Raw genomic sequence first — 15,136 nt, forward strand, 5'->3', positions numbered from 1 at the left:
ATGTTTTGGATGCCCTGTATGTACCTATTTTACCCCTATTTGACCATTGCCTGCTTACATGAATACTCTTTTTAAATTGTATTTGGATCCTTACTTTTGTTGGCTGAGATTTGTCCCGCACATAACAGCTCTTTAATAACAGCTCACATAACAGTGTTGTGTTCATATTTATATATAAGTTTACTAACGTAGCACTGATTAGTTTTACAAAAGCTACATTTTCTAGGAAAAATAGAACACTGACAGGACATTTTAAAGATGCATTACTTTTCTATCACATGTTCACCACATAGAGGGCCACATGCAGTTGTCACCGCCTAGGGCTGAATCTCTCACCAAGCCAATTCTAAAGTTTTGAACACATTGTGTCTCATGTGACTTAGACACGAGTCTCATTTAGTTGCATATTGCCCCTGCAAACCAAAAGGGAGATAATATGCAACATATCAAACCATTTGAGGTTAGAAAAACATTTTGCATGACTCATTCAACGGCTGAAGAGTAACACTCAGAAAAACACCAGTAGATGGAGACTTAAAGAACACACAGTTCAGTCGCCACAGCGGACTGATCTGTCAACTCAACCAGCATATGTTTTACAGTATTTACTCACCATAGCATGTTGTTTTCAGTGTACTTTGGATGACATAAGAACCACAGCACTTAAAGTTGCTGAAAGTGTAAAGTTGGAGCTTTGTGCCCCTATTTATGATCTTTCTGTAAGGATAATCACCCAGTTTTTGTAGAAATTCACATAAAACTTTTGTTATTAGCATTAGTCTCATAAGCCTTTTATTATCAGCTGCCAGTCTTCAGATTCTCCCTGACTCATTCAGTGGCACTTGTCAGAAATGTCTAGAAATACCTTAATCATTGCTGCTCTCACCATAATAGATGCCTTCAGGTCTGAAGTATGCTTTGAATCTGTGTCTGTCTTATTCTCTCGTTATGTCTGTGTAGTTCAGTTCAATCAGAAGTGTGTTTGGAGGAGTGGGACAGGTTTGATCCTGGTGAGCCCTCTTGAAGAGGCTCAAGCATCAGTTCTGATTTTCCCCAGGTGTAGTTTGTCTTGATTAAACACCCTCTCCAGGTGAAGACAAAGTCTTTCTGCATGCTAAGAGTGTTCTTGAGGATTCGAAGATGACAGACAGTTGCTACAAACTGTTCATTCACACGTTTTAATAGGATAATTTACCCATTATTGAAAATGGAAATTTGAATGTTGAATGAGGTATTCATAAGACAGTCACAACACCTTTATAAACATGACATGAATACGAAGGAGATTTTGTGCATGCTTTTGACAACCGGCATTAAGTGTCAGTAGCTCAGTTATGTTATTTTTAAATGCAAAAGGTGACATTGTTTGAGATGTCCTTGTCATTTTATGATAACTTGACATTAGCAAGACAACAAAACCTGTCAGGGTTTTTGTCATGACAACTTTCATTCATTCATTTTCCTTCGGCTTACTCCCTTTATTCAACTTATCCAGCATATGTTTTAAACAGCGGAAGCCCTTCCAGCTGCAACCCAGTACTGGGAAACATTCATACACACTCATTCACACACATACACTACGGCCAATTTAGTTTATTCAATTTACCTATACCTGCATGTCTTTGGACTGTGGGGGAAAATGAAGCACCCAGAGGAAACTTACACGAGCACACAGAGAAAATGCAAACAGCACACAGTGATCCAGCTGGGACTCAAAGCAGTGACCTTCTTACTGTAAGGTGACAGTGCTAATCACTGAGCCACCATGTCGCCCATCATGACAACTTGACATTACCAAACCACATAAGTTGTCCGTCATAATTGTCATAGTTTCAGTGGGAAAATAATCTGTCAATACTTTTTAAGATTAATTTTTAATTTTAACATTAATAACAATTTTAAATTGTACCACTTGTCACAATCACTAGCGATCTAATCCTGGCAGATCGCTGGTAAACATGCAGATCACTAAAAGGACTACAAATCCCCCTGTATATGGACTACAAGTTCCAGTCATGCACCACACACACTTACGATTCCTGATCCTGACTGATTGCAAACACACAGCCAGATGACTGGCCAAGACTAATTACTCTGACTTTAAATACAGCGCACACACACACATCTGGCTGAGTCTTGTAAACAGTATTGTGAACATTACGACGCATTTTCCTTGCATTGTCTTGCCGTGTTTTTGTCCCTCGCCTTGTTTGTTTATGTTGCCTGCTGTCTGCCTGTACTGACCATTCGACTGATATTTGACTATGACTATTATTTGATATTTGACTATGTGACTATGATGGATTTCCTGTGCACATCTGTTTGCCCCTGTGTTAACTGTTGCTTTCCTAACCATTCTGTTGGATAAATGCTGCATTTGGATCTGCACTCCGTTGTCAGCATCCACTTTACATTACACCACTGTAGTTGAGGTCAAGAAAAACATAAATATTTCACTCTCAAAGTGCCAGTAACCCTTAAATTAAATTAAATAAAAAAAAATTCAATTAACCATAAAATTAAATTATAAATTACCAAGGACAACAGTTTAAGAGAATAATCTTCTTTATTGTTCGACTAAAGATAAAAGTCATGTAAATAATGAATGGCCTTCAATTTGCTGAGTACTGTAATTCATTTGGTTGTGAAATATCCCTTTAAGTCTGCAATGTCTGTGATAGTTTTCTGAACTCTTTTTGCCACTTTGATTTGTGAAATAAATGTATTTCATTTACTTCATAAATATTCAGAGAGTGATGCACTTATGCAAGATTTAATGAATTTTTTGAAGCATCTGTTTGGAGCTGAACTCTCTTGTTGAGGATGTATACTCTCACAGAACAGGCCTATGGATTTAAAAATCCACATTCATTTCTGAGATAGATTGAATTTTTGAATCATAAGATGCAGATACATAGAAAGTGATTTATTATTATTATTATTTTCTTATAAAAGTAAAGTGGAAAAAGTGTGAAATATTGTGGTGATGTTGTCTGGAAGACACACTGCTGGCCATTCTGATGTGCCAAATAATTAATCATTGTTAAATTGTAATCATTTAACTTCTGTCTAGAACTGTTGATTCAAGTGATTTTAATGCATATTAAATTTGAGTTATTCACGTTGTTAACTATGATGTTAGTTCAAGTGTACACTTGAATACAGGCTTTTGTGTATTCTAATACAGTAGGTGTTCATTGTCTACTGTATTACTGTATGTCTCATTTTTGCATGTCTTATGCCAAGTCAGAGTGTGATTTACGTAAATATGCCTAATATAATTAAGAAGGGTTGTCTCCCCAACAACCCTCAGGATCAACATTTTGTCATCATCATTCCAACACCACTGCGTAAAGACCTGTCCATATCTCATCTTGGAGTCATGTTTTTTTGGTCATACTGTACAGTACATAATAGAGTTTTCATCAGCCAACTTTGTATGCAAAATGCTTCATCTTTCCTGATTCTGCTTCTAATTGTTCTCCATGAATTTCTGCACCTTAATGCTGCATTCCCAGGAATTATTCATTTTCATGTAATATTATATTATTATTATAATTTGCAATAATGACGTCAGTGCTTCCAAGCAGTTTGTTTAAAATAATGTATAATTACATCAAATTCAATGCAAATTTTAAACTCAACATCTACAAAATTACCAGTTAACAACGTGCAATAGCTTTGTTTAGCTTTTTTCTGGTTTTATTTAGTGTATGAAGGTGCTGTAAACTGAATCGTTGTATAATCTGTCGTAAAGTATATTTTGCAGAAACAGTTTTGTTACAAACAACAGAAAATTATTTTCAACAAATTTACCATCAATGCAGATGCTTCATACATTGCCTCTGAAGTGTTTTATATATATTAAAATATCTGTAACATTTGTCTGCATAAATAGAACTTTTTTGTACTCTTCTTTGCCCGAACCTGAATAGCCCCAATGGGTTCTGTTGAGTTCGGCTTAATATCTATCATTTTATATGGGCTCGGGTTTGCGTTGAGTCAAGTGATGCGTTTTGATTAGTGTAAGTAAGATGCGAAAAAACTAATGCCAAGTAGGTGAAACTGGGGCTTGCTTCTGGTGATTATGTTTTGGTTGCACTGGCAACTAAAGCAAAGTCTGTGGTGTGAGACATTTTGCATGCACAGATTTGAATAATGTCAGGCTGTAAATGAGTTTGGGTTTTTAAAAACTGTCAATCAAAATGTCTGGCTCGGGCCCTGTTGGGATATTCCAACTTTTAAGGCCTGATTACATCCAACTATGCATTTTCCAACCTCTCTACATTCATCTTGTACATGTGCTGATATACACACAGTCTCAGCATATACACAAATGTGACCCTGCACTGAAAAAAACTGATTAATTGGATTTATATATATATGAGCAATATCACACGAGTAGCAATGCGATATGGCTGTATATCCCACTGGTGGGAGGCCATATCAGCCATATCGTACTGCTACGAGTGTGATATTGCATTTATACAACAGTTCAGCGACATAATCGTGTATTTAAAAAAGAAAATCAAACACGGAGAATCTTAAAATCTTTTTGTATGAGGAACTACTTTCTTCCACCATTCATTCCCATCTGCAGCTGACTACAGAACAGCATTATTCACAAACGTCACTTTAGAGCTAGTGTTTGAATGATTCTCTAGCGTAATATCTAAAGTAATGACAAAACAAGTGATTTTGCTGTGTTCTATGTGGGCAGAGTAATACAGAAGGGTGAAGAGGCTGTATGGGTGCTGTAATTGCAGAATATCACACAGCTATCAGGCAATCAAATTCAAGAACCCGGCATAACGGTTGTGTGTGTGTGTGTATGTATGTAAGTGGCTGCAAGCAATTTATATGGGCTAAATTTAAACAAACTTAATTTGTTTGTTTAAATCAGAATCATAAAGAGCTTTATTGCCAGGTATGTTCACACATACTCAGAATTTGTTGTCATGACAGAGCTTCTACAGTGCAACAGAATGACAGAGACAGGACAAAAAACAGATAATAAATGAATTAAAAAATATATACAAATTGACAATTGTATGTACAGGTATATTACTATATACAATGTTATATGTGCAGCTGTTATGTGCAAATTGGCATGTAAAGTATGTTGTTAAATAGGTAACAAGTGTATATGTGCATAAAATGTAGTGATGATTGTTTCACAATTACTATTATCAAGTGTTCATGAGATGGATTGCCTGAGGGAGGAAACTGCTTCTGTGTCGGGCTGTACTGGTGCACAGTGCTCGACCAGAAGTCAAAAATTCAAAGAGGCAGTGTGCTGGGTGTGAGGGGTCCAGAGTGATTTGGCAGCCCTTCAGCTTGCTCTGGATAAGTACAGTTCTTGGGGAGTAGGGAGAGTTGTACCAATGATTCACTCAGCAATTCGAACTATCCGATGTAATCTTCAGAGGTCAGATTTAATAGCTGAGCTAAACCAGACAGTTATTAACATGCAAAGGAGAGAATCAATGATGGAAGTGTAGAACTGTTTCATCAACTCCTTTGACAGGTTATTCAAATTCATTAATTATTAATAAAGTAGTTATTTAAATTCAGCACATATAAATAGTTTGCAACCACATACCTTAAAAACAAAGTAAATCCAATTAATCATTTTTTTAAGTGTGGACAACAAGTGTGACCCAGGACCCTGATCCAGTCATGAGAAATTAAGATTATTGCATCACATGGAAGCTCAAAAAATAAGTTTTCCATTTATATATGGATTGTTAGGAGGTGGCGCTGTGGGGCAGTGGGTAGCGATGTCGCCTCACTGCAAGAAGGTCGCTGGTTCGAGCCTTGGCTGGGTCAGTTTGGCATTTCTGTGTGGAGTTTGCATGTTCTCCCATTGCTCGCGTGGGTTTCCTCTGGATGCTCCGATTTCTCCCACAGTCCAAAGACATGCGCTATAGGTGAATTGGGTAAGCTAAATTGTCCGTAGTGTATGTATGGATGTTTCCCAGTGATGGGTTGCAGCTGTAAGGGTATCCGCTGTGTAAAACATATACTGGATAAGTTGGTATTTCATTCAGCTGTGGTGACCCCTGATTAATAAAGGGACAAAGCCAAAAACAAAATGAATGAATGAATGAATATGGATTGTTGGGATAGCACAATATTTGGCTGAGATGTAAATATTTTAAAAGATCTGAATATCAAAATCTGGGATCTCAAAAAATATATATTAAGAAAATCACCTGTAAAGACATCTAAATCAATTGCTTAGCAATTACTAATCAAAAAAAGTTTTGATATGTTCACAGTAGAACATGTAGGAAACGCGATATACTGTGTGGTCTGTGAGTCCTCCTGAAAGTGAAAATTACATCACAACTGACTATTCTTGAACCTGAATGCAAGTATTAGAAATGGGACTGAAATATATGCCATGTCTGAATGACTTCTTGACTTGTTTGATGGTTTTCCGTGTCCTTGCAGCATTGGCTTTGCTGCTCCCCCATCAACACATGACACTGACAACCTTTCAAGCTTTTCAGACTTCAACTTGTGAAACCACCCATTAGTCACATAAAAAGATTTTAAATGGAAGAAATTAGGAAAAAGGGGATGTTTTATCTGTCTTCCATCTGCCAGCCTGTAATCTTGTTAGTGCCAGATGCAGTGGGACAGGCACCCTGTGCCTTGTATGATAAAATGGCATCCAGTTCCCCAATTTTTCTCTTCTTTATTTTTCATTAATTCCTTAAGATGGAAAACCTTATATGTACAATGCTTTTATTTAAATTTAGTTTTGTTATTAATTTTCTTTCTCACACACTCTTTCTCTCTCATTCATTATTCCAACATTCCCATGTTTCAAAACCATTTTAAATCAATTTTGACTTTTACCCATCTTGAATGAATGTATAAAAATAATTGCTGTTTGTTCACATTTGACGACTGCATGCTGTTCTACACTGTCTTTACAAATGCAGAACTTTAGATTACAGCAGCAAATTACATAGTAAAATAATTTACAGTATACTTATACAGTATGTAGAAATAGCCACTACAAGAAAAAAGGTGTACCAAACACCACTTTTATTTACAGCCTGCTTTTGTTGTTCTTTAACTGGGTTAATTAGGTCAATTAGGCAAGTTATTGTACAAAGATGGTTTGCTTGGTAGACTATATAAAAATATAGCTTAAAGGGGCTAATAATTTTGACCCTAAAAGGTTTTTAAAAAATTAAAAACTGCTTTTATTCTAGCCGAAATAAAACAAATAAGACTTTCTCCAGAAGAAAAAAAAATATCAGACATACTGTGAAAATTTTCTTGTTCTGTTAGACTTAATTTGGGAAATTAAAAAAATTCAAAGGGGGGCTAATAATTCTGATTTCAACTGTATTTGTGCCAGACACACCCTGTTACAATGGAAAGTACTTCAATTTCACTAATGTCAAACTTTCTAAAATGTTTCCGGACAGAAGCGATGCCTGTAACAGATGTAAGCAGTCACCGGCCGATTACCTTCACATGTTTTGGTCCTGTTCAAAATTAACAAACTATTGGTCCAATATAAAAAAAAAATTCTCAAGCCCTCAATGTAATCATCACTCCTGCCCCTCTGACTGCACGTTTTGGTTATCTTCCAACAACAACTACTCAAACATAAACACACTGCATCATTGCCTTTACCACCTTGCTCGCCAGGTGCGCAATTCTCCTCAAATGGAAACATGTGTCCCTTCCATCATCTTAACACTGGATTAGAGAGGTTCTACACTGCATCTATCTTGAGAAACTGAGACATTGTTTTAAAGGATCACTGAACTCCTGAAAACATGGAGTCTCATAATGTCTGTCTCTGAGAACCTTAACATTTCAGGACCTACTGACTAGAATTTCAAAAGGGAGAAAGAAAGACTTTTAGTATTCACTTTATATTTTCTTCTTCTATATTTACCCATGTGTTTATTATGTCTTTTTATTTATTTATTTATTTATTTATTTATTTATTTATTTATTTATTTATTTATTTATTTATTTATTTATTTAACTATTTATTTAATTGATTTAATAAATAGTTAAATAAATAAATAAATAAATAAATAAATAAATAAATAAATAAACCCACACAAACACGGGAAGCGCATCCAAACTCCAACCTTCTTGCTGTGAGGCGATTGTGCTACCCACTGTACCACTGTGCTGCCCTTATTTATTTATTTATTTATTTATTTATTTATTTATTTATTTATTTATTTATTTATTTATTTATTTATTTATTTATTTATTTAACTATTTATTTAATTGATTTAATAAATAGTTAAATAAATAAATAAATAAATAAATAAATAAATAAATAAATAAATAAATAAATAAATAAATAAATAAATAAATAAATAAATAAACCCACACAAACACGGGAAGCACATCCAAACTCCAACCTTCTTGCTGTGAGGCGATTGTGCTACCCACTGTACCACTGTGCTGCCCTTATTTATTTATTTATTTATTTATTCCAATTGGTTTATTATTTATTTATCTGTGTCTTCATTCATTTTTACATACTTATTGAAGGCCTCAGGAAACAGGGTATGGTGGGAGATGAGCGATAGTGCTTAGAAGGGCGTAAAAGAGTGTAGGTTTGAGTCAAGATTTCTGCAGTTTTCTTGTTTTTGTTGTTGCTACACAGTATATATGATATATTCTCTTTGCTGATAGGTCTTCTATTTTTTCATATACATTTATATGTTTGTATACTATCTGGAAAAAACGCAATGAAATATTATAATACAAAAAAAAAAAAAATGAAACATTGAAATGAAATAGATTTAAAATGGCATGTGTTATCCCCTTGTTTTGCTAAATCTGTTATATTGTTTCCAAATGTGAACACATATGCACACTATAATACATATATGCTTGTATTACTATAAAAAAGTATCAGGTTTACTTACCAGGTAAGGTAACACTTAGAAATAATGGTACGTTAGTTAATGTTAATTAATGTATTTACTAACATGAACAAACTATTTGTAATACATTTATTAGGGTGTTTATTCATGTTTGCTAATGTTGGTAATGTTATTTAAGTTAAATAATGTTAGTTCATGTTAGTTTATTTTAACTCACAGTGCATTAACTAATGTTGGATTTTATTAATGCGTTAGTTCATGTTGAACTATGATTAATAAATGCTGTACAAGATTATTCATACTTAGATTATGTTATTGAAATACATTATCACAATGTTGTTAAATACATTACCTGATGTACCATTATTCTAAAGTGGTCTTCAGGTAAATTGTCGTCTTCAATAAAGTGTTACCAAGTGGTTTTTATTATTTGTAATAAAGGTTCATATAAGTCATATGTCTTTCCACAGATATGGAGAGGCAGGCAGAAGGGATGGGGTCCAGTCCTAAAAAACACCTCTCCTCCTCTATCAACCCCTTTGAGCATGGGGATGCTGCTGACAGTCAGGAGGACGGCTGGGGGGTGAGTGGGAATCTTTCACACTGTTTACTTTCAGCTAATAAAGTGGACGAAGTAACACTTGGCTTTGCATTCAGCATGCTAGTCATGCTTTTAAACATTTGTGTGTGTGTGTGTGTGTGTGTGTGTGTGGTTTAGTGAGGGTTATGTATATCTATCCAGCAGGGCTTTGCTCTGCTCACAATATGTCTTAAAATAAAATGCTCTCTAAATGAGGGTTTTGACTAATTCCATGCCAGTGGATTGTTGACATCCGTGCATAATATAATCGCGCACTCTCTCTCGGTGGCCCTGTGGGGATCCAGGCATATAACTGGCTCGAGGGATGAGTCTCATTAAAAATAACAGTACTTTCATGTACCAGCACGATACATTTTGATGTTTTGTTTTGTAAATTGTATCGCTTTTAAAGCCCCTGTGAAATTAAAGTCTTTCTTTTAATATTTTTATTTATTCATTTTATATATATTCATGTAGATGTTAGCCTTAAGCTTTCTACATTGTAAGCTACTGCTATAAAACACTGGCTGGTTGTCAATATGTGTTCTCATTTGATCCTGCATTCTTCTAGTAATAGGCAATTAAAAAACATCAAAGTTCAACTGCAATATGTACAGTATATCCTAATACATATGAGTACAGAAGACACAGGAGTCCACATGGATGTGTTCTTGATGTCGGGGATGCATTGAATGCCAGTGGTGTAAAATTACAAAGAACCATCTTAAACCATCAACCATGTTTCAGAACATTCCTAACCTGCATATGAGCAATTCCATGCAATGTCAACCTTGCCATAAAAAAAATTTGTTTTCACCAAAATACAGAAACCGTTACTAAGATTTTTGTGTAAGCAAGTATTTTACAGTACTTAAGGAATACTCAAAAATGTATCTGTCAATGTTTTCAAACTATTATATTTGATTTGAAGTCACACAAGTGGTAATTCCACGTCTGTCACATCCATAACAGAGAGATGTCACATCCATAATAACACTTTTTCCTCATAAACGCAAAAATGTCAAATAAAATAAAGTCAATCATGTTTGTTCTATAGAGAGTCATCTTTTATCCTTTTGATGATCATTATTTATTTTGGGTTGTTCAGTTTAATTCACAGAATTTCCACAAAGTACTGCAATCTTGCATACTTTTTGACCACATCCATAACACATGTTTATTTCCCGCATTTAAAGTACAAAACATGTTTACAGATTGATATTTTTCTGATCACTTAACTCTGTGGTCAGTTGTTCTGGAAAATATAATCAGTTGTTTCAATATAATGTTAACAGATACTTTCTATTTGAATTTATGTTTTGAGTTGTTACTGCAAATGTCACATCCAAAACGCTGGAATTGCTCAAATACTGTAGTTTCAATAGGATTTGGACAAAATCGACATATGTTTTGGACAAAAGAACATGAAGTATTAAAGAAGGTGGTTGTTTAAGATAACTGTTGAGGTCTAACTTGATTTAGGAGCTCAATGTGTGTGTTAGCACTGTGATGATTTTAATCACACTGAGACTTTTATGAGACTTGGAGAAAAAAAAAAAAACTCAGCAACTCAGCCTTTTCTTTAACCCCACTTTGGCATAGGAAACGATGGGTTATGTATTTTTTCTTTCTTTCTGTGAAGCATATTTGCCCAGTTTGCAACACTTGTGCCTTCTTGGGATGGTTTTAGCTGCTTAGATGTCAGCTTAGTGTCCGTTCCTGAAGTTTTGACATGCAGATTACATGAGCTTGCCATGTTCACAATTGTACTTCCTGGATGAAAAAACCAGGCACCGCTCATCACCAGGCTAATACCATTGCTATAGTGAAGCATGGTGGTGGCAGCATCATGCTGTGGGGATGTTTCCAGCAGGAACTGGAAGAATAGTCAAGATAGAGGGAAAGATGAATGCAGCAATGTACAGAAACATCCTGAATGAAAACCTGCTTCAGAGTGCTCTTGACCTCAGACTGGGGCTACTGTTCATCTTACAGCAGGACAATGACCCAAAGCACACCGCCAAAATATCAATGGAGTGGCTTCACAACAACTCAGTGAATGTCCTTGAGTGGCCCAGCCAGAGCCCAGACCTATTGAACATCTCTGGAGAGATCTGAAAATGGCGGTACAGCATCACTTCCCATCCATCCTGATATAGCTTGAGAGGCACTGCAAAGAGGAATGGGCAAAAATTCCCAAAGACAGGTGTACCAAGCTTGTGGCATCATATTCAAAAAGATTTGAGGCTGTAATTGCTGCCAAAGGTGCATCAACAAAGTATTGAGCAAAGGCTGTGAATACTTATGTACATGTGATTTTTCAGGTTTTTTACTTTTAATAAATTTGCAACAATTTAATAAAATCTTTTTTCCATTCATACTGCTTACATTCATACTGTATAGAACACACTTTTCTAACGGTCGAGTAGTACATTTAAATTCAAATGCAGTACCTACTGAGTAGTAGGCAACTTCGGACACAGCCATAGTGTATTTCGGTAATATTAAGACTGCTTTACAATGGGGAAAATGTGGGTGAAGCACTTTGTGCAAAGCAGTAGGTGATTTTAAATCTACCCATCTGGATGGCACCATTAGCTGCTCTGCTTGCTCCAGAAGAACACATGGCTGGGATAGCAACAGTCACAACAGAGAGCTGCTAAACTAATTTTGGGAGGAGCAAAGGAGAAACCAGTGGGAAATATCTGGGACAGCTGAACCTGAGTATTGAGCTGGGTTTGTGTGATTTGTTTAACCTCAAAAGAAAAGCATTAAAAAAGAGAGACAAATTTAGACAGAATGAGGTAGAAATAAATGTGTTGGAGAGCGTGGGGATTTGTCTGTTTGGACTCTCTAGTCCTTTATGGTTCTTTTGTCTTTCTGTAGTTTATAACGTTCTGTCCTCTGCTGAAGAATGCCATCAGGGACATTTGTCACATTGATTTTTACTAGTCTTCTGCACCCATGATTGATTTTCTAACCGTGATTAATCCCACTCTTGCTGTGTTTGGCTCTGCCTGGGGCCACAAACAAGTCTTGCCTTAGCTTTACCCTGCTCAAGTCATTTTCAAATCATGGAAATTACGAATTTTGACCATGGCGTATTTGCTTATGCGCTATATTGTGCCATTTTGAAATGTTATTTCCTACTTGATGCACAAAAAGTTTTAGCACATTTGTTAAAGTCAGTCTGAGCACACCACAGGAGGAGCCCAAATTGGTTTCTGCAGACCTGCAGGTGGTAATCTTCAGTGCCTGATGGGTCTTTCCGGTCCTCTTTCTTCATGTTCTGGTGGTGTAAAGGGTCAGAGTTTGATCTAGACAGGCTTAGGAGAACTTTTGTTGACAAGCTTACAAAAATCCCACTTTGAAAAGCTCCCACAGCAAACCTCGCTGAGCCCGCTGGAATCACACAAAAAAGAGATGAATCTCACAGTTATGTCTTGGAGTCTTGGAGCCTGAAGAGAAATGTTAGGCTGTGAGACATGTCTCAAAAGATATGTTTAATAGAATTTTGTGGCACTGCCGTTGGCCATTATTTCAGAACAACAGCAATAGGAGCCCCATCAATGGCTCATCGCTGTAGCTCAGTTAAAGAGCATTTCTAGTGGAAACTCGTATCATTGTACTTGGGATCCCACTTGAGGGTGATGTGAAGGCATAGCCAGATATTTATGAGACCAACAATATTGACACAGAAATGTATTTGCTGTAATGCCGTCATACTTCTTGGTCAATTGTGAGCATAGTGGCAGGTAGTGGGACTTTTATGTTCGTTTAAGCCTTTTTTTGTCCTCATTATTCAATATAACGAGTGTTAGTTATCGCAGTCAGATGATATGTTACTTTGTTGATAAACACTGCCTAAATCACCTATGCCTATACTGGGAAAAGAAGGGGAAAGTGTTTGCCTGGGTTTTCATGGGTTTTCCATGGTTTGCCCCACACTCTCAGAAATAAAGGTATGCGAGCTGTCGCTGGGGTGGTACCTTTTCAAAAGATACGCATTTGTACTTAAATGGTCCATATTGGTACCTCAAAAGTATATGTTAGTACCTAAAAAAATATAAAAGGAACACTTTTGTACTTTTTAGGTACTAAGAAGTACCTTGAGGTATTAATATGGACCTTTCAGGTACAAATTTGTACCTTTTGAAAAGGTACCACCCCAGCGACAGCTCGCGTACCTTTACTTCTGAGAGTGCACAGTCCAAACAAACATATAGGGTAAAGGTGAATTGGAAATCATTTCGGAAAAAATGAGGCCTTACTGTAGTGTGTGTGTGTGTGTGCGTGTGCGTGTGTGTGTGTGTGTGTGTGTGTGTGTGTGTGTGTGTGCGTGTGTGTGTGTGTGTGTGTGTGTGTGTGTGTGTGTGTGTGTGTGTCTGTGTGTGTGTGTGCGTGTGTGTCTGTGTGTGTCTGTCGTTGTTAATGAGAGAGTGTATAGGTGTTTCCCAGGACTAGGGGAGACAATTAATTGTCACTGTATTCACTATATATCCTATCAGAATCCATACCCCTAAATCCAACCCTGACAGGAAACCCACCAGAGGCTGCTGTTGACTGACTGTTTGACTGACTGAATGACTGACTGATCGACTGACCCACCATCCTCCTTCCCTAAACCCAACCAATTGTATTGATTGACCCGCCCACCCACTTCCCTAAACCCAACTGACAATTTTCAAAAGCAATCCAGAAAAAGAAAAGCCCTCGTCTGATTTTTACCAAGTTAAGATTTTACCACTTTATTACCCTGCTATTTACTTGTTTATTTAATTTTTTTGGGATATTATTTTTATCTTACTTGCTTTCTGGAACCATTCTTCACCGGACTCGAACCTCATCGTTGTGGTCAACTCCTCGGTCAGCTGGTAAGCGCAAAAAGGAACGGCATCATACCACCCCATTTTGTTAGCTTAAAAATGAAATGCAGCCATACATACTGTACCTCTGGCTACATAATTTGCAGTCTCCAGAACGAGCCTATGTTGGTTATTGCTGTACATGTATGGACATTTGGTCCCCTCAATGTGAATACAACACACACACAAGCACACAGTTTGAACACACACTTCTTTTCTGGCTGTGGTGGTCAGTGGTTGGGGGTTCAGTACCTTGATCAAGGGTCTCTCCTCAGTTGTGTTATATCTGTAAAAGCCCTGTAGCCAGGGGGGGGAGGGGGTTTGGGTGGTTCTAAAGACCTACCCCTCACTGACAAAGGTCCAGAATTTGAACCATACATGATCTCATTTGTCCTATTTTGGCTGCTATACCATAATAAATTGTAAAAATTCCTAGGAAGATAACCCATTGAAAAAGGCTTTCGATGTTGCTTCGGTGTGACTTCATGTTCTGAAGTCCCAAATTCAGCATCCCAAATTCTGACTGAGGAAAGTTGAATGTGCTGGCCCAGTTTATTATGAGCCTTATAAATGACAGTAGGCTAGTTTTTAATTTACACCTTTAACAGATTCCTATTTTTTTTTCTTATGATATGATGTAATACATTTGTATTTAAAAATATGTATTTATTCATATTTCTTTATTCTTAAGCTTTAGGAAATGTTTTTGGTACATCCAACAAGCTAATCCAGCTAATGATAGTGCTTAAAATGCCACCAAAATGCAGTATTTAAATCTCATAATTAAATAAAAAATTAGGCAAATAACT

At 36.4% G+C, this 15,136-nt stretch overlaps 1 protein-coding gene across 1 annotated transcript in view; it reads left to right on the forward strand.

Annotated features, from left to right (window-relative positions):
- The window catches only part of b4galnt4b (beta-1,4-N-acetyl-galactosaminyl transferase 4b), a 154,520-nt gene that overhangs the window by 37,494 nt on the left and 101,890 nt on the right, over positions 1-15,136 (forward strand). Inside the window, exon 3 of the mRNA XM_056462036.1 lies at positions 9,353-9,465. Within this exon, the coding sequence (XP_056318011.1) occupies positions 9,353-9,465 (113 nt within the window). The remainder of the gene's footprint in view (positions 1-9,352; positions 9,466-15,136) is intronic.

Source organism: Danio aesculapii, chromosome 7 (genome assembly GCF_903798145.1).
Source record: "Danio aesculapii chromosome 7, fDanAes4.1, whole genome shotgun sequence".
Classification (NCBI taxonomy): Eukaryota; Metazoa; Chordata; class Actinopteri; order Cypriniformes; family Danionidae; genus Danio; species Danio aesculapii.